Source organism: Syngnathoides biaculeatus, chromosome 4 (assembly GCF_019802595.1).
Source record: "Syngnathoides biaculeatus isolate LvHL_M chromosome 4, ASM1980259v1, whole genome shotgun sequence".
NCBI lineage: Eukaryota > Metazoa > Chordata > Actinopteri > Syngnathiformes > Syngnathidae > Syngnathoides > Syngnathoides biaculeatus.
This window is the reverse complement of record NC_084643.1, coordinates 11,614,834-11,640,324: the sequence shown is the minus strand read 5'-3', so window position 1 is coordinate 11,640,324 and position 25,491 is coordinate 11,614,834. Positions and strand designations below refer to the sequence as shown.

The following is a 25,491-nucleotide window of genomic DNA, read 5'->3' as shown; positions in this document are numbered from 1 at the left end:
GACGACAGGCCTCGTTTGCTGTCCCTGAATTTGAAGGGTTTGTCTTTCGTCATTTCGGACCCGATCAAGATTCTTCTGGAGAGGATTTCAAAGCAAAACAAAATGGCTGACTTCCTGTATCTTTTCAGGCGTTTCGGGCTTCCTGGAAGTCAGGACTGCGGCGCACCCCCCGCCCCCCTTCCCTCCATCGTCCACGTTCCATATTTGTAAGTGAAACCGTCTTTGCGAATTCTCCGGTGCCATCAAATGTCAGATTCAAACCAAAATGGGCCACAAGACTTTTTTTTGTTTGTTTGTTTGTTTTTTCTCGCCGGTTTTGATAGACGTGGGCCAAATTCGACGTTGCCGATTGAAATTGGATTGAGGGTCTGAATTTCTGATTAAACTCTCGGGACACCTGGAAAGGCCTTTTGGACCAAGATGGCCGACTCCCGTGCGTTTTGTGCTGCGATTTTACTCCGGATAGACATCCCGACCAAATCTCACGTTGCTAAATCTGCAGTTAAAAACCAGAAAGGAAGAAAGAAATTCCCGGGGTTGCTTTGAGGCAAGCCGTTTTTGTGGCCAGCAGGTCCGGCGTGTCGTCTTGTGTTTCCGCTCTCCGGTCTGGCCGTGGAAGGCTTTGGCGCTCGTTGGCGGGACGCATCGAAACCTCACCCGCGGCTTCGGCGGGAAATGAAAGGCGCAAATCCCCCGCCGACGTCCCCCAGCGTTTGCGTGGCGGCGCTTTCATCTGCCCACGCTCCAAACTGAGACTTGGCACGCCGGCGCCACGTGGCCAACGCAACACGCTGCACCGCGTCCTTGTCGTGGTGGCGGTGGTGGTCTGTGTTCACACGTGTCTACGCACGCAAGTATGTATTTGGATCTTGTGTCTATGTGTGTGTTCAGGTTTGTGTGGGTGTTAGGGGTGCTTTTTGCGTTGGGGTGCGTTTGCTTATGCACCTTCCCGAGGCTTCCCAACCCCGGACCGTCTCTCGTAATTTGGACCTTTGTGGCATTTTCTTGGTGCCCGACCCATTCATCAGCCAGTGGATTTATTTCATTTGACAATTATTATTATTATTATTATTATTGGCTCTTTTCAAATCGTCAGAAATAGGCCCTTTTGTTTTTCACCAACATGAGGCGAATTCACGTTCACTCTCCAAATAAATACGTACAGGGTACAAATTGTCCCATTTTTACTTTTCAACAGATGCTAATTATTGCAAAAGATTCAAATGTTGTTCTGGCTGTAAATCACGTTTTTACAGACCAAAGCATTAGCTGATGTTTTCATTCTATATACTTTGAAATGAATCCGCTCCATCCGTTCATTTTCCATGCCGTTTATCGTCACGAGGGTCGCACGAGTGCTGGAGCCTATCTCGGCTAACTTTGGGAGAAAGTTATTGGAATTAATTTAGACAAACTTTGCCGTGCGATTGGCTTGCAACCAGTTGAGGGTGTGGGCCGCCTCCTGCCCGTTGACAGCTCCCTGCGACCCTTGTGAGGATAAGCGACTAAGAAAATGGATGGATGGGCTAGACAAACATCGGAATTGGCATCGGCCTGAAAAATGCCCAAATCGATTGGGCCCAAAATTTCATACTAATGTACACGTAGCAAATATGGGGCACCGTAGCTAATGCTAAGCTAGTATGCGGTTGAATAGCATTTTTTCTTCATTTGACTCATTTCAGTGGCATTTCCACGATTTCACTTTTTTTTTTTGATGCAACGGCAGCACTTTCATCTGTCTTTTTTTTTCCACATTGTTTTTACAAATTTTGTGTTGATTTATTTGAAGCGGCCAAACCCCTCGATGTCGTCCCATCGCAGACGGCGACGTCCCCTCGGAAAAGCGCGTCAAAAGTCTGCTCGCTCATCCGTTTGAGAGTGGGGAGCACCAGGTGCAAAAAAGAAGGTAAGTGGAAGGGGGTGTTGAAAAGCACTTGGGGGGGGGGGGGGCGAATAAGGTCGGGGGTGTGAACAGAGGCTCAGGAGGAAAAGGTTGGGGGTGCAAAAATGGGGGTCAAAGGTTGATTTGGAAAGGGGAGAGTGGAAGGGTTCAAGCGGTGGGAGGGGAGAGCCACAGGGGTGAAAGGTCAAGGAAGGGGGTGGCGCCACACGTTTGTTCCCCCTCCCCGGCGACCGCTCCGCCACGTGCTGCGTCAACTCGTGGGAACAATGAGGCCCAATCATAAACAAACAAAGAGCGACATTTGCTTCAAACCTCTTGATTGGCTCATTGACATTGTCGTGATGATGATGTCACCGGCCAACACGGCGGCGTTATGAATACATATACACCGACGAGAAAAAAAAAGAAAATCTGCATATGAATACACACTCCCGCAAGCGCGCTCACATTGCGCTTGTGGCCACTTGAGTCATGCAGCGTTTGTGTGTCAAGACAATGATGTTTAATTTCATGTGACAGCGCTCATATTTCAGTGCATGCGGGGAGAGAAATATGGAAAACTGTTATCCCGTAATATGCATTTGTTGGCCACTTGATTAGGTCGTTGTGCAATCTGCCTCAAGTTGCTGTCTTGCTATGCTAAATTGTTAGCATTCGTGATATCAGCATGCCCGTATTTCAATTCCAATTGGAAGTCCGACCAGACGACAAGGTAAGATGTCAAATCTTGATCCAGTCGACTTTTGCGCTCAGGCTATGCTAAGATATTAGCATACCCACTATTAGCATTTAATCAGTTTACATTTGAAGTTGAACCCGAGCACCAGACAAGATCACAAATCCTGATCGGTCTGACGTCACTTGAGCACTCGGATTGTTAGCTTGCCGTGACAAGTTGTTACCATAATTCCTGCTAAACTATTAGCGTGACCGCGTGCTAATGTTAGCATTTGATCCATTCTTGGAAATGATTCCCGACAATATGAAAAAATGTGTACGTCCCTGTTGTTCATATAAGAGGCGGATCCCACTGCGTACACGACGACAGGGCGAGATGTCAAATACGCTCAAATTGACCCCGACACTTTGTGTTCAATTTGTTTCCTCGTTCAACAATATCTGCCATCTCACGGTCAACTTTTCTCTTTGGTGCCTTCAAACTGCAAAATGAAGTTTCAAGAATTAGTCAAGCGGGCCACATGTGGCCCGGGGCCCGCCAGTTGTCTAACCCTTTGCAAAGTTACACAAGCACGTTATTTCCTTAGCTGCAGGATGCTAAAAATAAAGGGAAAAATGCTTTTTATGACTTCCCTCCTCGGGTGGGCGTCGTACCCTTGATGAAATCTCAGCGAGGGTGAAGGCCAAAAACATTTGGTCGCGATTGATGAGTCATAACTGATACTTTTATATGGCCGTCCATTATTAGTGTCTTTTCAAGAGGAGAAAATGAAGAAAATCAAAACACTTATCCATAACTGGATTCGAAGGACTAAATTGATTGAATTAATACTTTCATAATCTAGGTTGCTATTTTGCTGCATTGAAGCAATCTTCACACAAAATCTTACTAATGTGCTGTAGCAATTTTTTTGCTTGGGTTCCTACGTTGCTTTGTTAGCATAGCAACTCTTAGCATGTTCACGTTTCAACTCTTCTCCATGTAAAAATTGCTAACTGCAGGGAAATGTTTAAAAGCCGTGTTAGTAGCAAATGCAACAGCCATGCTACTCGTTCCGCTACATTGCTATATGTTAGCATAATAAATGTTAGCATTTGACCCATCATCAATAGAAATAGAACTGAACCGTAGGGTAATGCGTCCAAATCGTGACGAATCGGCATTAGCGTCTTCGCTACTCTGCTACATTTCTGTATGTTAGCATTGCGACGGTTAGCTTGTTAGCATTTGAACCATTCTTGTTTAAACTTACCTGACTTTAGGGCGATACGTTATCAACTTGCTGTGGTTTAGGGTTGCTTTTTTTTATATTTAGGTTGCCATCTTTTCAAATGTTAGCATAGCAAGTGTTAGCATTTTAGCAGTTTTCAAGGCACACGCGGGAAGTCTGGACTGCGGTCCGATCCTGCTCAAATTGTCGCTGAACGAGGCGGACAAACCGCAGCCCCGCCAGTAAGGAAAATGAAAAGAAATTGCTGTCCATATCTGTTACCTTAATAACCGTGGCTAGCTGTCCATCAAGAGAGACCGCAACATTGCCGCCTAGTGGACGGAGGGGCGGGGGCTTCCCAAATGCGTTGATAAGCTAAAAATCATCATAAATGCACACACACAACATAAAAAAAAAAAAAAAAAACAACGTTTAACTCGCTGATCTCTATTTGTGTAAATAATTGTGAGACAAAAGTAGAGGAAATCGTGACGGAAGTCAGACGGAAACGTCCGTTTGACGTGTTGGGAGGGCGAGCGGGACTGATTTGTCCTTTTCTGCCTGCGAGCACAAACGGAGGTCGTGACTTCATTTTTGAAATTTTGGGACAAAACCGCCGGCGGTGTGTGCGACGCCACCAAAATTGGTCCAATTTAGGGGCGATATTGACTGAGGCGTGACAAATGATCTTTTCGAAAGCGTAGCTTGAATTTTGAGCTCGTGTGTGCAAAAGGACGTGAGCAGCTTTACAGCAGGAGAGTTTTACTCGCCCGGCCGGGTGGGCAGACGTACATTTAGTAGCCATGAAAACGTTCTCTCTTTGTGGGAGTCTTTCTTCGTTGAGCGCAAAAAAAAAAAAGAAAAGAAAAAAAAAAAAAAGTCAAGGTTCCGCGGAAGCGTCTCCAGGTTGGCCCACACGGCCGTGACGCCCGCAGACGGCTCCTTTTCAAGGACCATGACAGAGCGCCGCAAACAAACACTTGCATTCTTGCATTGGAGACCACGAATGCAACTACTCTCCTCTTGAGTTGCAGCCCCCCCCAAAAAAAAAAAAAAAAGTAGAACCTTCTTTGGTGACTTTGTGTTCATCAAATAATATCTTGCATTGGATACTATTTCCTTTTTCTTACACGACAGGTCGGACGGACCCGGAAAAGGCGAGAAAAAAGATTTTCAGTTTGTAGAAAAAAAATTGACGGTCAAACCTTTCCTTCTTTTCATGATGTATAGGCGGGGTTTTTTTTCTGCCATTTTTAAAGACACACGGCTCTTGATTGCATTAGATCACCAAAACAATTCTTTTAGGGATCTAAGTTTTTGGATAAAAGTCCTCTTTTCTTTTGAGTCATTCGTTTTTCATTCTTGTGTAACGACACGCATGTTACAGGTTGAATTGACTGGTAAAAAAAGGGGTGGGGGGGGTGTTGCAAAGTTAGCATGTTGTTGGCATTTGTTCCATCATGTTTGTCAAGCTTCTTCATTAGCGTCTTTGCGGCGAAAACATTTGACGAGGGCTCTTAATTGCGCAAAACGCTCGGCCGGGGTTGGCCTCGGGCCTCGTCGGCCGCCGATGATGTCGGCTCCTTATTAAAAATGGCTAATTGACTCCATTAATTAGGAGGCCGACGCGAAGACGTGCTCAATTCTTGAACGTCAATGCTCACCCGTATTTATGATCCTCTAAATTAGTTTTGAGGAGCGTTCGTCAATGAGCTCCTCCGATTGGTCGAGGACGTCGTTCATAATCGGATGCGTTGTTGTTTTTTGTGTGCGTGTGCACATTTCCAACGATATATAATGTGGACAAAAAGTGTCTCTCTCAAACACTCACAGCGTTTTTCTAAATATTGTTTTTGATCTGTACTTGAGAAAATCTTACCACTAGGTTGAGCCGCTCCCGCTCGGCAAACGGCATCTCAGTCGCGCGCTGGCAAAGATCGCCAGCTTGCGTTCGGGACGGCGTAGGCAACTTTTTCACTTGGCGCCCCAAATGGAGCGGCCGATGACGAGAAGACGAGCGAGCCGAGCGCGGGACGGCTTCGTGGGCGCCTACCATCACGTCGGCGAGCAAAAAAGCGACAAATTGCACTTTTGGCCTTGAATTACTTTAGGCACGGCTGTCAAAAGTCTTTTTTTGTCTCACGCCGCATTTTACTTATGCTTTCCCACACAGGGTCGTGGAACCCTAATGAAACGATATCAATGTTTCATCATATCACCAATATTACACAACAAAATGGGGATAACTACTTTTGAAATCAAAAGACAAGGGTAATAGTTTCTTCAAGTATTGTTGAAGTTACAACAGTAAAATGCAATATCTCTACATTATTGCTTTGTTATTATGACAACCTGGAATTTGTTTACAAATTTGAGCAAAAATCACGGAAGTTGCCGAACACGATTTACTTTTGCGGGCCACTTAGAATGATGTGGAGGGCCGCCTCTGGCCCCCAGCCCCAGAGTTTGACACCGATGACGTAAGGGATTAGAAAATGGACAAAATTGTCTGGATGTGACCTTTTGGAGACGTGTTTCTTGAGTCATGCTTGAGAAAGCACAGGAAGTCCGCCATTTTTGCTGTAAAGCGACCGTTTTAGCTTGGCACTGCGACTGACCGGCGACCAGTTCAGGGTGCTGAAGTTGGCCGGGACACCTGCGAGCGTTGTGAGGATATGCGGCTCGGAAAATGGATTTTAGCTTGGCGTGGGGTTGCGCACACGCAATATTGAAACGGCAGTCAAGTCCCTGAAGCCAGTTTGACTTTGAAACATGAAATTTGATCGGCGATCCCGGGCAGCCGTGGCCAAAAAATAGACGGGAAGTCGTCCCATCCTGGTTTGAAGGAACCGCTGGAATTTTTTTCAAAGTTAAAATTGATCCCTCGAAGCCAAGCAGTCAGCAACCTGAAATTTAGTCGAGGTGTCGATCGCGAGTAGAAAAAAAAAAAAAAAAAAAAAGGTCTCGGGAAACCATTTTGGCGAAGACACAGGAAGCAGAAGAGTTTGATTTTTTTTTTTTTTTTTGGTCTCATCTTGTGACTTTTTGTGATGAACTCGTCCAATTTGGACCACATCCACGCGACGGACGTTTGAGGGCAAATGGCCGCGAATTTGCCTTTTGTAAATAACGTGCGGCTACAGCATGACGGTGAAATTTGTTGAGTGGCCCTGGGGGGTTCAATTCCGTTTGACAAGATGAAATAAGAGCGTTTGTCTCACCCTCACTCGCTCGTGTCGTCTTCCTCTTAGCGAGTGTGAGAGCTTTTAGCGCCGTAAACGCCGCAAAATGAAGAGCCATCAGACGCCCATCCTCAAGTGTCAAAACGTGCGGCGGCCACCGCCACGCTCTCATTCGGATTTCCAGGGCGACGACGACGCTCCAACGGCGTTGACGTGACGCGTTTGGCCTTCGCGCGACCTGATTGGCAGTCGCCAGGCGCGACGCCGTCTTTTTGGAAACAATTCATTGGCGACCGACTTGAAAAGTTGAAATCGCTCGTGTCGGCGGTTGTCGCGGGCGTCGTGCGTAACGCCCGACAGACGCGTCGTCTCCGTTGTGACGAAATCCTTGGCCGTGATTTCTCGTCATTGGACGCGATGACGAACCGGAGGCGGACGAAAGGCCGGGCCGGCGGACACGGCGGCGTCATCGCCGGCACGGCTTGAAAGCGAGGTCACGTGACGTCACGCACATCAGCGATGAAGACGCACCCAACGTGGCCGAAAGGGAAGAAAGTGCATGAGGAGGTGATGATGATGATGATGACGAGTACCGCAGCTTCTCTTCGTGCTACAATCACTGCTGCCATTATTTACTAGTTCATACTAATACGACTAATACGTAAGTGCGGTCCATGTACCATTTGCTACTACTCCAACTTCCAGTACAACAAGCAAAATTAGGACCACTACAAGATCTACTCCTACAACAATTACTTTTTGTTTTCAGCGACTTAAAAAACTGCGCATGCAACAAACAATGCTAATGATCGTATCTTCTTTGCGCTCTAATTCGGCCCACCTCCACCCAGCAGAGCTCGTTGCTGCCCCCGTTGTTATGGCGCAATGTGGTACTACACTGCGTGTGACGTGAAAACGATTGCCTGAAAATCTGCAACGTTGTGGCGAGCGCCGCATCCCCAAAGGCCAAGTCAACCACATCTTGATTGTACGAGTGTGCTGTTGATTTATTAGCCGTCGCGCGTGCTTATTAGCCCGTCACCGTTGCGCCGAGGACCTTCGGGGGCGCCGGCGAATGCATAAATTCATCAGTAGCCGTCGCCGATGATGCAACCAGGCGTCAACGTGGAAGAGCGGCGTCGAACCGAGCGTCACGCCGAGTGCTTGATTGCAAAACGTCGCACACGGGCGAGCGGCGGCGGCCATTATCATTCATCGTGGGCTGGCTGGGGTTCCGGGGGGGGGGGGGGGGGACACAGCGGTGGGATGGATGACAGTGGCGGAGAAAAATGCTCCGATATCAGGATGCAATTGTCATCATCATTACCATCATCATCATCATACATCAATCATCATCATCAGTGTCATCATCACCGTCGCCATTATCAATCATCATAATCACCATCGTAGTCATCATCAATCATTATCATGATCATCATCGTCATTGTAATCATCAATTATCATCATCGTAATCATCATGATATCATAGTCATCGTCATCAATCATCATCAATTATCATCAACCGTCATCAATCATCGTAATCATGATCCTCGCCAACATCATTGTCATCATCGTCATCATCGTAATCATCATCAATTATCGTCATAATCATCATTGTCATCATCAATATCATCATCGTCGTAATCATCATTGTCATCATCAATCATCATCGTAATCATCATCATCATCAATCATTGTCATCACCATCATTGTCATCGTTGTCGTCGTCATCATCGTAATCATCATCAATTATCGTCGTAATCATCATTGTCATCATCAATTGTCATCGTAATCGTCATCATCGTCATCAAATGTCATCATCATCACTCATTGTCATCACCATCATTGTCATCGTCGTCATCATCCTCATCATCATGATCATTATCAATCATCATACTCCTCATCAATCATCGTCGTCATCATGACGATCCGTTGTCTCGACGGCAACGTGTGAGCTTCCTCCACTGTGGCCATCTTTCGGATTCAACATACGCCAAGAGTAACATTTTAAAAAAAAGAAAAGGAAAAAAAAAAGCATTTGGGTCTTTTTTAAATGGCCCCCAATGATTTTTTTTTTGTATTTTTTATTTTGTTCCCGTTAACTCGAGCCGTCCTTTAGCTGTCAAATTTGTACATCTTTTACACAAGCATTCAAAAAACAAAAATGCTTCCTCGGGCCTGACCAATATGGATTTTTTTTTTAGGCTCATGCTGATTCAGATATTTGGCAAAAGAATTGTCATAAATCATTTGTTGGCGACCAGTCCGGGGTTGGACAGGAAACAAGATTTGCAAGAAATGGAAACAAAACAAACGTATCACGTGAGGTCAGCTCATGGAAAAATACAAATTCTCCTCACGCGTACAAATCAAGAAAAATAGCAATCATCACGATAATTCCTCACAAGCTAACATTTTCACTCGGCGGGACGTACAGCGGCGCTCGTAACACGGCCGGGAGGTCAAAGGTGAAAGGCAGCCGCCGCCGTCATCGTTGTCGTGTGGTGGTGGTGGGGCGGGGGTTACAGCAAAGCAAGAAAAACCAAAAATGATCACTTGACGTCTGCTTCCTGCTCGGCGCCGCTTGGCCGCTCGCCTGTCGGCCGGCATCTTCGTCCACGTTTGTCATCCGGAGGGGGGTGGGGGGGGTCGTGCCGGGGAAGTGGAGCATGACGGCGCACGCCGACAAATTCCAAATGGGCCAAATTGTGCGCGGGGAGTGGGACCGATCTCACATTCGGTCAGGAACGGCCACTCAGCGTAGCAAATACTTGATACTGCGTTTCCATTTCATTGTCCTCAAATGATATTATTAATTATATGACTTGATTCTCAGATTATTATGGTTTGGATGGAGGGGTGGATAACTGCACAAATGTTATTGTCACGGTTACAAAATCTGTTTTAATTATGTGATTTTCTCATATGGTGACATTATTGTTGTTATTTTATTGTCATCATTATAGCACAGTTTTATACTGACAGTATTATGATAAAAGTATTTGTTATTTTCTTAATCAGAAATATTTCAACCGTCTTCATTTGAAAACATTCAATTAGATTGAATTTTTTTCAATACATTTACGTACAAGTTATTGATATCCATCATCCGTATTCTGAGCCGCTCATCCTCACAAGCGCGGCAGGCGCGCCGGAGCCCACGCCGGCCATTTTCGGGCCGGAGCCGGGGTGCGCCCTCGACCGGTCGCCAGCCAATCGCAGGGCACATCCAAACTAGCATTTTCTGGCGCTCTCATCCTTTTCAATCAAGCTAGCGTGCATGGTTTTATTGGGTGGGGGGGGGGGTGGGGGTGCGCAGACGAGTACCCGCGGAAAAGCCACGCAGGCACGGGTCGGGATTTGAATCCCGGTCCTCCAAAGTGCGAGGCAGATGTGAGAACCAGTTGCTCCACCTTGCCGTCCTCTTTAAACATGTTCAAGAGTGAAAGTATTTGAAATTAAAATGGATATTCCATGCATGAATGTAAATGCATTACAAAGAAAACATTTCATTAAATGAATTGAACTAAAAGGGCAATCATTTCTTTGAAAAAAATATACCTGAGATGTGTTTTCTTGAAATTAGCGAGTGAGGCCGACCGTGCCAAAAGAAACAAAACACTGACGTGACCCCCCCGCCTCGCTGAAGCCCATCTCGAGCTAATTACGAGGAGCCTTCTAAACTTGCTTCTCGCCCTCCGGCACCAGCGTGTCATTAAGCCCATGGCAACCCACGGTAACCCACGGCAACCCACCGGGAAGGCAGCCCGACCCATCGCCGAGTTCAAGTCGAGAAAAACGCTAAACGATTTGACGTCGGCGCCGCGCCGACACCCGGCGGGATTACGGGGGTCGTCTCTTCTCGCATTGGCACACGCAGTTTGCGTTGGGGGGGGGGGGGGGGGCAGCGAACCCAAAAGACGCCGACATCAACTTGGGTGAATCCAATGGATGCGGAAAAAGGGAAAGCCAGTGGCCCCCGAGTTTCCGAGACCACGCAAATCCCCGTTTTTGAGGCTCATCTTCAAGACAAAATGCTCGCAGTGGTCAAGATCAGCAATCCACTCGACCACTCAGCGTCACAGCCGAACCCGCCAGTATCAAGTTAGCTAGCCGGCCGTGTTGGCTCTGACGACATCTTGCCTGACTGACTATTCTGCGTTTTCTCAGTTCCTCATTTTTGGGGGTGACCTCGCCGTTCTATAAATGGAGTCGTCCGGCCGAGGGCGGGGGCACGTCGCTAGCTTGCTAACCGCACGCCGGCGTGCTGAACGGGCCTCGGTGCGGAAGCCAAATGAAATGAGGTGACTTTGTGTTTATTTTGCGCGACAAAGTTTTCACATGACGGAGTTGGGTTTCGGCTCCGCCCACATGTCTACGTCACCAGTTCCTTGCCTGTTTTCAGCGCTCGGGACATATTTCACGTGTGCGGTGAGCGCCGACGTCGCCCGAGTCACAACTCGGAACGAGGCCAGAAACCGTACCTCCCGGCCGCTGTTGTATTTTCCAAAGCAACGGCAACGGCAACGGCGGTCCTGCCTCCAGTCTTCTTCTTTGTCACTCCTGTGAGGTTTCTGTCTTGGAGGACTGGATTCTGGATCAGCGCCGCAACGCGATCTTTGTGAGCGTTTTTTTTTTTTTTTCCTGTCTTGGAGCACCCCACACGTAGTACCACCAAAACTTTGCTCTCTGTGTGGTAGCTCAACAATCCTTTGGCGATTTGCGCAAAGCTCGAGGCGAGATCCCGTCATTTTCCGCAAGTTTCCGCCAATGGGAGCGGCTTCCAAGAAGTACTCCTGACCGTCTTCTGTGTATAGATCAGACCGTTGCGTCCGACCTTCAATTTGTTGGTTCGATACGTTTGAGTCGCTGCAACGCTTCCGTGCACAAGAAAGTGGTCAGCCGTGAAGGTCAATTGGAGCCTCTGAGACTGCTGAGTCAGCTTGTCGGGTCACTCACGACCTTGGTTGCTGTTGAAGTTTTTATTTTTTGAAGATGTGGTGATTCGGCATAATCCTTCTCCGCTTCCAGAACAACGCCGATTGTTGCAATTTTGTTTGCTTTGCGTTTCATCTTCTTCCTCTTTTTTTTTTTGATTCACGAAAACGACGGCAAATTGACGCCGGGGGTCAAGCGGCGCCGTCAATTAGACGACATTATTCACTCGGTTCGTCATTGTGGAGCCCCCCCCCCCCCCCCCCCGAGCGCTTTGGAAAAGTGGAGCGCTTGTGTAACGGGTCCATTTTCAAAGTCAAAAGAGAAAAAAGAAACAGAAAGGGAGGGGCGGCACGGCGGAGGGTTCTGAGGTCCCGGGTTCGATCCCGGGACCACCCGTGAGGCCGACGCTCTCCCCGGTTGCTCCGTCCTTCCAACGCTGTAAGAAAAATTGTGGCACGAAAGTTTTCAGAAAAATGTCGCACTTGACATGACTTGTGACAAAGAGAATTCAATTTCCCCTACGGCTCCTAAAACTGAAAAAAAATGTTTTTTTTTTTGTTTTGTTTTGTTTTGTCACTTTGTATTTGAGCCTTTCAGCTCAAGATTTTTTTTTAAACAAAAAAAGAGAAAAGAAACGAGAAGAAGTCCGCCAGCTTTTTGTCACAAGAATGTTGGCAAAGTTCACGTGGGCGGACATCTTGTTTGCCACATGGCGCCTTTGTGTGCGCACCAGCGGTCACGCGACAGCCGCGGAGGTCAGCCGAGGCCGTCGGCGTCGCGCTCCGTCGTCCTTGTCGAGCGTTACGACGTCCACTCCGGCCGCCGTTTGGCGAGGACGGAAATGAAAGACGAACGGAAGTCTTTGCGTCCGCGCCGCCGAGTGACGGATCGGCGGAGGATCTCTACCCGATCTCGTCGACGCTCTGGCCCGGGTCGGCGGAGGATCTCTACCCGATCTCGTCGACGCTCTGGCCCGGGTCGGCGGAGGATCTCTACCCGATCTTGTCGACGCCCGGCCGGTGCCGCTTCTCATGACATTTTCCTCCAAATTTTATCCGGGAGCTTCTTCGTCTTGACGCGCAAACAAACGTGAAGTTATCGCGATCGGTGGCGGTTTTGCGGCGTGTTGGGTCCGCCTTTCTGCCTCTTTAAGTGTGGCAATTATACCATGAAGGGGATTCAAAATTGCAATTTGACCGCACGCAACTCTGCCACTTAGGTCCTGTCAAGTCAGACTGCATTCCCGCGACCCTGGTGAGGATAAGTGGCTCAGGAAACGGATGGATGATCTTGGTAGCAATTACCGATTGCTGTGCTGTGCTCGGCTTCTTTCCGCCGGCATTGAGTGGACTCTGGAATGAACGAACGCAAAGAAGAAGAATCGTCATCTTTGTTGTCAAATGCTTTTTTTTTTTTTTTTTTAAATCTGCCATCATTTGCGATCGCATCGTCCAACGACAAAAGAGCCACCGGGGACAAAGAGCCAGAAACGCTTTAGCGGCTGCGAGTGACGAGGAGAACTCGGTCAATGTCTTGCTGCATTTTTATCTTTATTTTTCTGATCATCTCCCACTGAATGAAGTCTGATTTGATGTCGGCGCTTCAGTCGTTTTGCGTTCCGACTGCGGCCGGCGTTAGACGGGGTGATGCTGGGCTGGCTGCATCACGGGTGCGTTGCGCCTTTCACCAGGCTGTTGCTCTTTGTTTGTGTGTCATGTAGAGAGCGGAGTGCAGGGGAGGAGCCAACGACCGGGACCCCCCCCGGACACTCCTGCGATGCGTGCGTTCGTTCAGCCTCACGCAATTTGCAACGTATGAAACGGCAAATCGTTGCCATCCCTTTTGCGCGGATTCCACGTCAAGGACGGACCTGACATCTGCAGCAGCCCGAGCGCGGACCTCCGCCAGTGATTTGTGTTCTCTTGCTCCGGCCCGCCAGGCACGCCGACGACGTTCTCGTCGCGCGAGACGAGGTCGAGTTCCGGCCGTCCTCGTCTGCCACGTCATCACGCATCAAACTTCGACGTCACAAATACGACGTTGAACTCATCCGTCCGTCCGGTAGACGTGGTTCGGATTTGGTCGGAATCACACCAAATCTCCAGGGAATCGGTTTGAAGGAGCCTTGGAAATGACCAAAAATCTGGCCAAAATCGATCCTCTTGGTTGAATTCAAAGTGTCGGACTTTTTGTGGGTCTTCTCGTGATGGTGGTCAGGCCTACCAAATTTCATGCTGCTGATTTTGGGGATGAAGTCCAAGCAAAATGGCTGACCTCCTGTGTCTTTTCAGGGATGGCTTCTTGCTGAATCTTTTTTGGTGGGTCTCGTTAAGATGCGTATGACCGTCAAGTTGTCAAGTCTGAAGAATTTGCGGCACGTCAGCCATTTTACTTTGAAGCTGAAAATTGGTTTGGCAGCCCCATTTTTTGGGTTGCCAATTAGGGTTGGCAACATGCAATTTTGTAGACATCTACAAAGAGTAACCCCCCAATTTGGTAGGCAATAAGTAGAGCCACTGAAATGTTTCGAGAGGCCTTTCCTGAACAAAAAAAAACAAAAAAAAAACCCACGGGAAATCCGCGATCTCGCCTCCAAGCAGACATTTTTCCTTTTGCTTTCATTTTGGCTATTTCCAGGGTCAAATTTCTCCAACTTTTGAAAACAAAAAAGGTCGAAGAATCCTGTCCCGAAAGCAGACAGGAAGTGCGTGATTTTTGTTTGACGTGACCACTTTAGGTTGGCTGGCTTCATTTTTCCGTATAACCTTCAAGAAACACCTCCAAGAGATTTTGTTTGATTTCCACTAATTTCTACCTCATTTCTAGCATTGCGCGTGGGCGGAGCCAGTCACCAAAGCCTGATGGCTCGCCACAAAAAGCCAGCGCCTGCTTCATTTTACCCGAACGACTGGGATGAGCGCAAAGCCGAAGCCGGAGGGACGAGTGAAGTGATGATGTGAGTTGGGGAGGGGGGGGGGGAGGTTCAGAGAAAGGGAGGATGATAGGAGGTGACCCCCCCTCCCCCACCGACTCCCCTCACGTCCCTCCCTCCTTTGACGTCATTGGCCGAGAGACACAAAACGAGCCTCTCGCCGCCGAGCTGCTCATTCCGCGTTCACTCGCGCACGCTCGCTTCTGTCGGAGCGAAGCGCCACCTTCTGAGCCGCCCACCCCCACGCGGGACCGATTCCACCCGGACGCTCCTCAGATGTGACAGAGCTGAGCGATCTCGGTCCCGGCGCTCATCTGGGACAACAATCCCCCCCAGTGGGGAGAGCGAGGGTGGGCTTCGCCCCCGGCCGTCACACTGACCCGCAGCGGGCTTCAGGACTTTGGACAGCTCCCGGCCGCGTTCCCATGCGCGCCGCGACGTCCTCGGGATGATGCGGGCGGCGGCGGCGGCGGAGTCGCAGGAGAACGCCGCCACGCTTCATCAGAAGCAGCTCTTTGAGAAGTTCTGGAAGGGGACCTTCAAGGCGGTCGCCACGCCGAGGCCGGAGAGCGTCATCGTGGCCAGCATCACCGCGCGCACGAGGCTGACCCGGTGAGTCCAACTTTGACCTCTTCGGCTTCGGCGTCAACGGAAATAACCAAATTGAATTTGTTGAAGACTCCAAATTGTCTGCAAAAATGTGGATGGAAGCGCCTACATCAGTTGGAATCCAGACAAATTGTCGCCCAAGTTCACAAGAACATGCAAGGCTAAGTGGACAATTGTGTTTTGGAAAATATATACGTACGTTGGGAACGGTGAAAACTGAACTGATTGTTGATCGTTCCCGAAAACTTGACCTTTGGAAGACCAAACATCATATCGATGTTTACAAAAACACAAACGCTCCCTATCAGTTTTTTTTGGGGGGGGGAAATATGGCGGTTGCTTCGTTGAAGATTCTTCATGGTGTTCAATATTTGCAAAAAGTACATGCCTGAGTTTTTGGGGAGAATAAATGCCGTCCGGGTTTACAAAAACACAAACTTTGGGCCGTTCGAAGCCTCGAAATTGACGTCAGTCTCAGTTGATGAAAACGTGCACATTCGGTTCATCGAAGACTGGAAAGCCATTTTTTGGAAAAATTTCATGTTTTTAAAAAAAACTTTGTGCTCAGTGTTTAGGAACATTGAAAACGGTCGTCATTTATGAAAAAATTGTTGGCTTCTTTGTTTACAAAATCGAAAAGTGTATTTGATGTTTATTGAAGTCTAAATGTCACGTTCAGGCGTTTTGGAACAATGTACATCGAAGTCAGTACTTTACTTCGGAAACCACAAACTGCATGTTAGGTTGGTGAAAGACTCTTAATATTTTTCAAATGTTATGAAAATGCTTACCAGAGGGTTTGTTTTTTTAAATCCAAATGTTTCCAAAAACACACGTGACGTCAGACATCATTAAAAGTGTCCCTGCTGAGCTTTATGCAAGTCTAAATGTGTTTTCAACAAAAATGTACATTAGGTTCAACAAGACTTTATATACGGTGTATACAGTACACGTGGGATGGCGCTCAACAGGACAGGTTCATATTGTAGACTACTAATCGTGAATCTGAAATTCATGGACGACAAAAACCAGTGCTGTGGCGGAGTTTTATCGATTGTACGTCGATGTCAGAGTTTACGTGGTCACTAGAACACGTTGGGGACTTTCAGATTCGAGCACTCATCCAAAAGCCGAAATCGAGTGAAGTTGTTTTGATTTCGCTGCGACACTCGCTCAGGTGACCTTTGACGCGTTAAAGAGATTTAGCGCGGCCCATCGCCTCCGTGCAGCATTAATGCGCCTTTAATGGCGCGCGGCTGCCTATTGAAACACTTTTCTCTCGCGCTACGCGACGCGGCGCTTGGGTTGGATTTGGCTAAATCGCCGCTGGCATTTGCTCCCTTCAGAGAAAACTTAGCCGACTTAACTGGTTGACTGGCGTTTGGACTTGTCCAGCGGAATCGAAGCCTTTCCCCGCACCGTCCAATGTACTCGTCAAGTACGATTTGCAACGGGAAGAAGGCGTGGAGGAGGCTCTCAGCCACCCAGCTGGCCTGTTAAATTCTGGTGTGTCATGGCTAACGGGTCCCTGTAGATGGCGGCATTGCATCACTTTGCTTTGGAGATCAGTACAACTTTTAAGTGGACGATAAAGATTAGTCTGCTGCTTCTCAGTCCAAACGCTCTGAAATGGCTGACAACGTGGTGAACGGTTGGCGGCGAATAATGATGTCACATCCTGTCACTCTATGCGTTGGAGCACTGAGACGGCCCCAAAAATATTTTCCTGGGCGGCAATTTTACAACAAAGTGGGAAAGTCGTTTGTTGAGCCATTTCTAATGAGATGGGGATGGGAAAGGGTTTTTTTAAAAAAAAAAAAAAAAAAACAAAACATCCCATTCCCAACTTATCAAATGGGTTCGGCCCCCACTAACGGAAAGCGAATGTCACGGTCGGGTCGGGGCCACTGAAGGCCGAGGAAGCCACAGCAAGGTGTGGAGGACCCAAATGGCGGAAAGCAGGGACGTAAGGCAGGGGTACAGGAATCTCCAAAATCTTCCATTCTAAAAAGCTCCTTCAAGTAACAACTGCAAATACTCAAAGTAGGACTTCAAGCTAAACGAGAAACTTGACTTGCCTTTCAAAAATGCAACGAGCAACGCGGCAACAAGGACGACAAGAAGGGAAAGAAAACCGGGAGCGAAAAACACCTGGACGGGACGTGAGAGGCTGGAGGGAGCCGATCGGTCCAGACAAGGGAGGAGGGGCAGACGCCAACAGGTGGACACGACCCACAGAATCAGAACGCAAGACAGGGAACACGGAAAAAAACCAAAACCAAGCAGGACTGAGAACATGATTTCGGAACAAGCAGCTGGCTCCGGGATGCAATCAGCTTTGACGCCACGTCATTATTTATTCTCATCAAGTGTGCCTAATAAAATGGCATGTGGATGCTGTGGGGGGGGGGGGGGGCGGGGGGTCTGCGGCCCGTCTCCTCAGCTTCAGCGTTGGCCCTCGCCGGGATCAAGAGCGAAGCGGATGGTGAGCTGAGCGGCGACGGAGCGTGCCGGCGTCCCTCAGGGCAAACGGCAGACAGATTGGGAGCGACGAGGAAGCAGATTGGTCTCTGTTGGCGTGTCGCGAGGCGGCCTGGACTGGACCGCCGCCGCCGCCGCCGCCGTTTTGTTCTCCGCGCTCTCACCTCAGCAGGTGATGTCAGTCGCGATGGATTAGTGAGTCCGGTGGGGGAGGGGAGCAAAGTTTTGGTCTCCTTGTGTGATCTTCAAATGTGACGTGTCCTTGCACATTTGCTTGTTTGGGGCGTTTTAGAAAAGGTTTTTCATTTTCATTTTTTTTTTTTAGCCATGAGCTTGCTGTTCGCCACGAGTTCATCGGCGCACGCGCAGCGAAACATCTTGCGTGGCGGCGTCCGAATTTGCGGGGACAATTCATGCCAGGCGAGCTCAAGTTCTTCCTATGTAGCTTGACCTCTTTCACACACTTGAGCAAAATAATCTGAATTTTGTGAAATATTGCAGTCGGCCAGGAACGGGTCCGTTTTCACTGCATCTTTCCGAGTCTGACAAAGATTGCGATATCTCCCCGCCGCCCCTTCAAAGTCAAATGTCAGGTCCTCACAGCGCCAACACCAAATGAGAAGCTTCACATTTTCAAGGTAGAAGTCATAAATGGTGACCTGGATAAATCCGAGCAGCCCGGCGCCGTCCACCTTTCATTTCTCCCGCCAGACGCTTTGACGACGTTTCTTTTTTAAATCTTCAGGGAAAGCGAAGGCCTGAAGTTCATCCAAGCAATTTGTCTCCAGGAGGAGAATCGTAATTTCAAAACCTTTTCCAACCATTTCTTTCCATGGTGAAATTGACTCATTTTAGCGCCAGATGCTCTGAGGCGAACATTGCAAGGTGATCAGAGCGCGCACAAATTTGCGGCGACGCTGCAGCTCTGCCTACCTCGTGTCTTGGATACAAGGACTCCATTCGCTTGGGGAAAGTCTGAACGGACAAGACGTCGGCAAGGATGCGCTCCGTGTTGGTGGAATGTATGTTGGAAAAAAAAAAAAAAAAAAACACCAAAAAACATAATTGCAGCGTTTATTCAATGCAGAGACATTTCATCGAAATTGTCTTTTTTTTCTTCTTCTGGCCTTTGGCCGCCGATCGGGACATCGCTGACATCGACGAGCTAATTTGATGGCGTTGCTAATATATTGCATTAGCGCCAAGGTGAAACGTTAACTTTTGGAACTAACCTCCGACGTTTCACTGTCTTCATTCAACGTCAGTGTTGAACGACTGCAGCGGACGTCAACGTAAAAATGAAAGCGCGCCGCCGGCCGCTGGAGCGAGCGTAACCAACATTTTAGCGTCCGTGCACGAGTTCCGTTGGCGTTTGTGTAACAAGAAGCGAGAAGATTTCGGCGTCATGCTAGCTGACAGCAACTGCCGCTTCCGGATCATTTTCACGACGCATTCACGCCGAAGAGAAAAAGCGTCTGGTTGCAAATCATTTTTCCTGCCGACATTTATGCAAATGCAAACAAACGTTATCTTCTTCTTCTTCTTGTGTTAATGGCTTCTCGCGGTGGGGGCTTCCCTCTCATGCTCTGCGGCTCCTCTCTCTGCTGCCCCCATCCCTCCCTCCTTTCTATTCTACGTGGCTACATCGGGGGACCTGCAGATTTGGGGGGAGCTTATCGCCTTCCACGGGGTGGGAGGTCGCGGGCCCCTGGGGGTTTGGGGGCGGCTTCGGGCCTCTGCGGCCTCCTGCCGGTGCCCGCATTTGTGGTGGCGGGGGAGGGTCCGCGGCCCCACAGATCACCTCTGGATTTTATTTTCCGTGCGAGACGGCGGCAATCCCACCGGTCCTTCGTCCCCTCTGGGACTCACTCGGTCACTCGGCGTGGGGCCACTCCCTCTCGTAGGCCACCGTACGTCTTCACTGCAGCCATTTTCCATCCTTTTTGCAAAGTCCGCCACCAAGTTCCTTTTCTGGGTGCCGTACTTACCCGTCCTGACCCTTCCTTCACCAACACGTCCGTTACAATCTCCACCAATCACAAGGCTTTCTGTGTCCGGGATGCTCAGAACCACATCACCGAGCTCCTTCCAGAATTTCTCTTTGAACTCTGGGTCGCATCCTACGTGTGGGGCGTAGCCCCTCTAATCCCAATTTGGAGTTTCAGCCTCATCACTCGGTCGTTGACCCTTTTTTACTCTGCCGTTAAAATGAGATTCCGTTGAGGTCCGTTTCTCTTCCCACCCCTGAACTTGTAACCGCTCTCGGATGCGCAATCCGAAATGTGACAAATCATTCGATATGAGTCAGATATCACCAAGCAAAGGAGAAAGGCCGCGTGCTGCGCTAGCTTGCGAGAAGGAGATTCGTCCGTGATTGTGTGGCGGCTACGCGGCTAATTATAAAATTGTATAATTAAGCGCTTTGGCAGACGAGCTCATTCCGGCGGCTCGCCGTCACTCGATAGTCCCCAAAGTTTCCTTTTTCCGCTCTCGCATCAACCGAAAGAATCGCTTCTCACGCTCCTTCTTCTCGTTTTTTCTTGTTCTTCATCTGTTCCTTTTGCTTCTCATTTTTCATTCTTTCTTTTCTTGCTCTCCATCTTCTTTTTTTCCTCTTCTCCGTCTTCATTTGGAAAAACATGAAAGTGTCTCCGATCGCCACGTAATTAAAGATTTATTTTGAGCCGTTCCATTTAAACGAAGAGGGGAGGACGGCGGGGGTGCGAGTCTGTCTTTGTGTCAGCGCGCTCTTTGAGATGGCTTTGAAATAAAACACTCGGACTGCCTAACGAGGGAGCCTCGCACTTAATGATTTGTCTTTGATTGGACCTTTTGTCCCGGCGCTTTACGACGCCGAACGATTAAACGTGCGTCGTTATTTCCCGAGGACATCATCGTTTTGAGGGCTTTCTTACACCCTAATCAGCAAATATCAACGTGTGTTCATCGTGTTGAAAATGTCAAATTGGCTCAGTAGAGACTCCCACCCCCCCGATGTCGCTTTTGTGAAATTTGGTAGCTGTTGTCGCTCATGAGTCGGGCCACAAAAATATCCCAGCAAGTCACGACCTGAAAGGCGCAAGTAGTCTGCGTTGTCTCTGGAAGTTAGCGAGAAGTTGGTGGATCGTCGGTGCACCCCAGAAAAAAAAAAAAAAAAAAGGATTTGCACTTTGAAAGATGACATTGGATGAGCGTACACGCAAAAAAGTCAAAAGGCTGTCTGGCATTTTTTGGTGTTATTTTTTTAACCTTTTCACCGGACCTTCAAAGCTTGTCCTTTGACTGCAGCCAACGGAGGAAATTTCACGCAGCAACACGAAATTTGGTAGACGTGTTCCTACCTAATAAACCCACAAAATAGTCCCAAGAAAGCTTTCCCAAGAAGAAACTGGAAGTCAAACATTTTGCCGCGAAACGATTTGAAGGATCGTAGTCAAAGTCTGAAGAAATGTTTAGAAAAATCAGCTCTCAACATCAAATTTGGTGGAATTTTGAACCAGGGATACCCAACAGGTGGACGGCGTTAAATTTTCCAAGACTCCATTTTTGTCAGCGCATGTTGCACGTTAGCCAGTGGGAAGTCATTCGCTGCCGTGGACGTTTATGCTCGTCAAGCACATCACAGTAACGATGCACTATTTGTTGCTGTTTTTTAGGAGAAATATGTCCCGATGCTGCTGCAAGGGATGTATTATTCATTTTCGGCCGTCGTGGTGACTTTGTTGGCGTCCTCTCCGGGGCCGATGATTGACACATCTGGCCCGGCGTCCTTCCCTCCGCCGGCGCCTCATCCCGCCGAGAGGCAGCAGGGAGATTAGCCGGCTAAGGCGTTATCGGGGGGCAAGATTTGAACCCCGGTCCTCAATACTGCGAGGCCAGCGCTCTACAGCTGCGCCGCTATAAAGCAAAAACAACCAAAAAAATCAGCCCGACGATGGCTCATATCTTGAAAAAGTTCAAAGTCCGGCCCCTCGTATCTCGAGACGCGAGTGCTCAATGTTTCCCTGTTTCTTCCTGAGGAACAAAGGGTAGCCCCCCCCCCCCCCCCCCCCCACCGGACCTTGACGGCCACGGCCTCCCTGGCACTTAAGCGTAATGAAATCATTGAGCGCAAAATGAATGAAGCTTCTCCCCCGGTCGCATTATCCGACTTTGAGGCCAAGGTCGCGGCGGTCATCGATGTGCGAGCCGAGGGGGAGGACGATAAGGTGACCTGCGGCCGTTCGCCCCCCCCCCCGTGATGGGATTTGGGATTTGGGCTTCAGCGACGTTGATGATTCACTCTCAGCGTGTGGGTTCACTTCTGAGGCTCGTGGCCGCCATTTTTAGCCGCGCTGATGCAAAATGTTCTGAGACTTCTCAAGGGTGGGGGTGGGGGGCGTTAATCATTTAATTTTATTTCCAACTTCAGCTCTGTAAATACAGCATGTGATCCCTTGCAAATGCTCTTGGTGAGGATTTGGTGCTTTTTTTTTAAAAGCGATATAATTATCCCAGTGTGTGTTCGGCCTGTCTCGAAAAAGTGAAGCACTGAGAAAAGTAGCCGTCGTGTAGCTGCATGCACTCGTTTGTGTGTGTCAGGGATGACTTCCGCACGCCAACAAGAGAACGCGACGCCGTCTAATTGGAGGCGGCCACGTCAAGACTTTGAAATTGGCTTCCACGTCTCCCTCACACACACCCGAGAAGCTTTTTGGCGCATTTGCAGCCCAGCGCCAGCTTCTAAACGATTCTCCTTTAATTGGCCGCGCCCAGATGGATTTTCTCCCGGAGTCGTTTCCTGCCACGTTTCACTTTGTCATCCGGCGGCCGGCCCAGGCGTCGCCCCGACACGTTTGGCGTGTTCGCCGAATGCTTGCCCGAGCTCCGTTTTGGGCAATCGGCGCGAGTCAGACTCGCGTTAACAGCCGCCGACGCGGCAAATGTGACGAGCGAATGTCGATTGTCGTTTCTCAATCGGCGACCGGAAAGGGGATGGCCGGTCCGGATGGGCTGCGAGTGCTGTCCCCAAAAAAGAAATGGCGACCTTTCACAGAGTACCCGTGAATGTGCCACGAAGCCTTCAAGCAGGAAAACGTCTTTTAAGAACACAACATTGTGGGTGACGTCAGAGTCGGCAGGTCTGCTCGCTAAGCTAAAAAAAAAAAAAAACGGAAACCTTCTCTTGTCAAGGCCTCGGTCCCGTTTGCCACAATTTGAATGCAAACGGGCCGAAGCGGTCTCATCCTGGCCGCAGAAACCGTTTGTAACGACTACTCCAAAACATTCCGAAAATATTCACATTTCAGAAGCATTTTCCATTTGCCAAGTGTGTCAAAAACGCACAAAGAGAGCAGTAAAAGGTTGCAAGCCTATTTATTTATTTATGTATTACAATTATGCAAAAAAGATGCAATTAGAGCACTTTCAAATGGCAAAGAGAGAAATATGTAAAACAAAACAGTAGTTTGCCGCGACGTGACGGCGGCTCGTGCAAAGGGAGCAAAGAAATTTGTTGATGATCATCTTCTTCCAAATTGTCTCAGCAATCTGAAATTCCTTCACAAAAATGAATCCAATTTCAACGGCAATATCAATCCGCGTGATTGGCGGCCCGATCCCAGACTTGAAGCCTAACATTTGAAAGCTCAACCCGTGTTTGAGCGCCACCTGGCGTTTTGCTGAATTCTGCCCAAACAAACGGATCCATTGTCTGATTATCAAAAGCTGCAAATTTGGCAAATGTGGGATTTTCGTCTCGGAGAGCAGGAGGCCACAGTTGCACCCCCGCCAAAAGCGTCGACCCATAAATTGGGGTGCAAAATGCGACCCGCGCTTTTGCGTTGCTCCGACCACAAAATGCACCCAAAGTGACTTTTTTTTTTTTTTTGGTTCCAGTCCCGAGGCCAAGGCCGACCGAACGCCGGGCGACCGCCGGAGGCGGGAGACGACCGCTGACCCCGAGGTGACCCCGACTGCAATGAAAAATACAAATCCTAATGTTAAGAGTGGTATTCGTATGACAATCAAGTCATAAGATTACGAAGAAGAAAAGAAAAAGTCATAAAATTTTCGCTGCTACAAAAAAAATTTGGATTTGCACCAAAACGTTGCCAAACTGAAATCGTCATATATATATATATATATATATAAAAAAAAAAAAAATCAGCTGCATTGTCATTGTACGCCAATAAAGTCACAAATGAGTCATAATATTACAAGAAATCATCACAATTTGAACAATAATTGATTCCTACAGGTCGTCTGAATTTGTATCAAACTTAAAGGGCCCCAGATATGACCCAAGAATCAAACAATCAATCAACCAAAACGGCAAAAAGGAGGCGTAATATTACAAAAACAAATTGCCTGAATTTTTATGAGAATGAAGACATAAAAAGTTGTAAAGACGTAAAACAGGGCAAAGTCAGGTCACCTCCTCCGTCCGGAACGGCCAACGGGTCAACACTTTGTAATATTTGCTGAGTGTCAACTTGTGAAAATGAGCAAAGATGTCCCTCGAATTGCAAACACGTACAAACAGAAATACTACAAAAAGAAGTTTTCTTCAAAACGATGCCAACGGTGTAGTCAAACTGAACGTGTTTCCTACAGCCACGTGACGACGGGAATACGAGGAAGTGGGCGGCCGCCGACTCCGCGGCGCCCCCTATCGGCAGGAAGAAACACAAGCGGCGTCACCGTCGCCGCCGCCGCCGTCGGGCCGAGAGGTGAGCGAGGTCACAGAGCGCAAAGGTCGTAGCCACGCTTCGTGCTTGAAAGCGCGTTTCCTCGCCTTGGGAGGTGTGCTTCCAAAAGATTGGAGTGCAACAAGAGCAAGATTTTGCTTTCTGCTCAAATCATTTGTCATCAACTCAGCAATTTCTTGAGGAACTTTTTGGAGGACTTTTTGACAGGCGCAACGGATTTATGCCTTTTCACTTGCTTTCGATGGGGTAAAATGATTTGATTGATTGAGATGGGAGGCATCTGACTTCCAAGCATCGTCCCGGGATGAATTCATTTTTAAAAGCATTTTTTCTTATGAAAGGTCTTCAAATACTCATTTTTCTCGTGATAATGTTGACTTTTTTTTTTTTCTCTCTCTCTCTCCAAATGATGTATTCTACGCACTGGGCCAATAAATCTGATTCTGATTTGATATATTCTTGTTCAACACATGACTTTTCTTCCCCACTTGACTCTGCGTCTATTCTGATTTTGTCAAAGTTACTGCGTTCTTGTAGTTTTTGTTGGAAGTTCATTCAAACGGATTTTTTTTTTTTTTTTCAGTGAGCTTCCTTGGCCAAAGCTTTTCTCGCCGCCTTTTTGTGAGAACGCACGCAATGGCGTATGTTCTTTATTTTATTTTATTTTATTTACATTTTTGTCCCGGGCCCTCGGAGCAACGCGGCTCCTTCCGTCTTTGGCGCCTTTCTGGGGATTCGACATCCTGTCGCCGTGGGACGGTCTCAAATAGACTCGCAGATAATCTGGCTCATGATTGTTTTTTTTTTTTTTTTTTTTTTTTTAATATATTTTATACTGATTCACACGGTGAGTCACGAGGATTAA

General features: G+C 48.3%; 1 protein-coding gene across 2 annotated transcripts in view; it reads left to right on the top strand.

The window, feature by feature from the left end:
• The first annotated feature begins 84 nt into the window (after positions 1 to 84).
• LOC133498987 (serine/arginine repetitive matrix protein 4-like) overlaps positions 85 to 25,491 on the top strand; it is a 38,443-nt gene continuing 13,036 nt past the window's right edge. For both annotated transcript variants that reach the window (XM_061816411.1, XM_061816410.1), the window contains exons 1-4: positions 85 to 206; positions 1,793 to 1,909; positions 23,815 to 23,881; positions 24,532 to 24,647. In XM_061816411.1, coding sequence (XP_061672395.1) covers positions 103 to 206; positions 1,793 to 1,909; positions 23,815 to 23,881; positions 24,532 to 24,647 — 404 coding nt within the window. In that variant the 5' untranslated portion in view covers positions 85 to 102. The remainder of the gene's footprint in view (positions 207 to 1,792; positions 1,910 to 23,814; positions 23,882 to 24,531; positions 24,648 to 25,491) is intronic.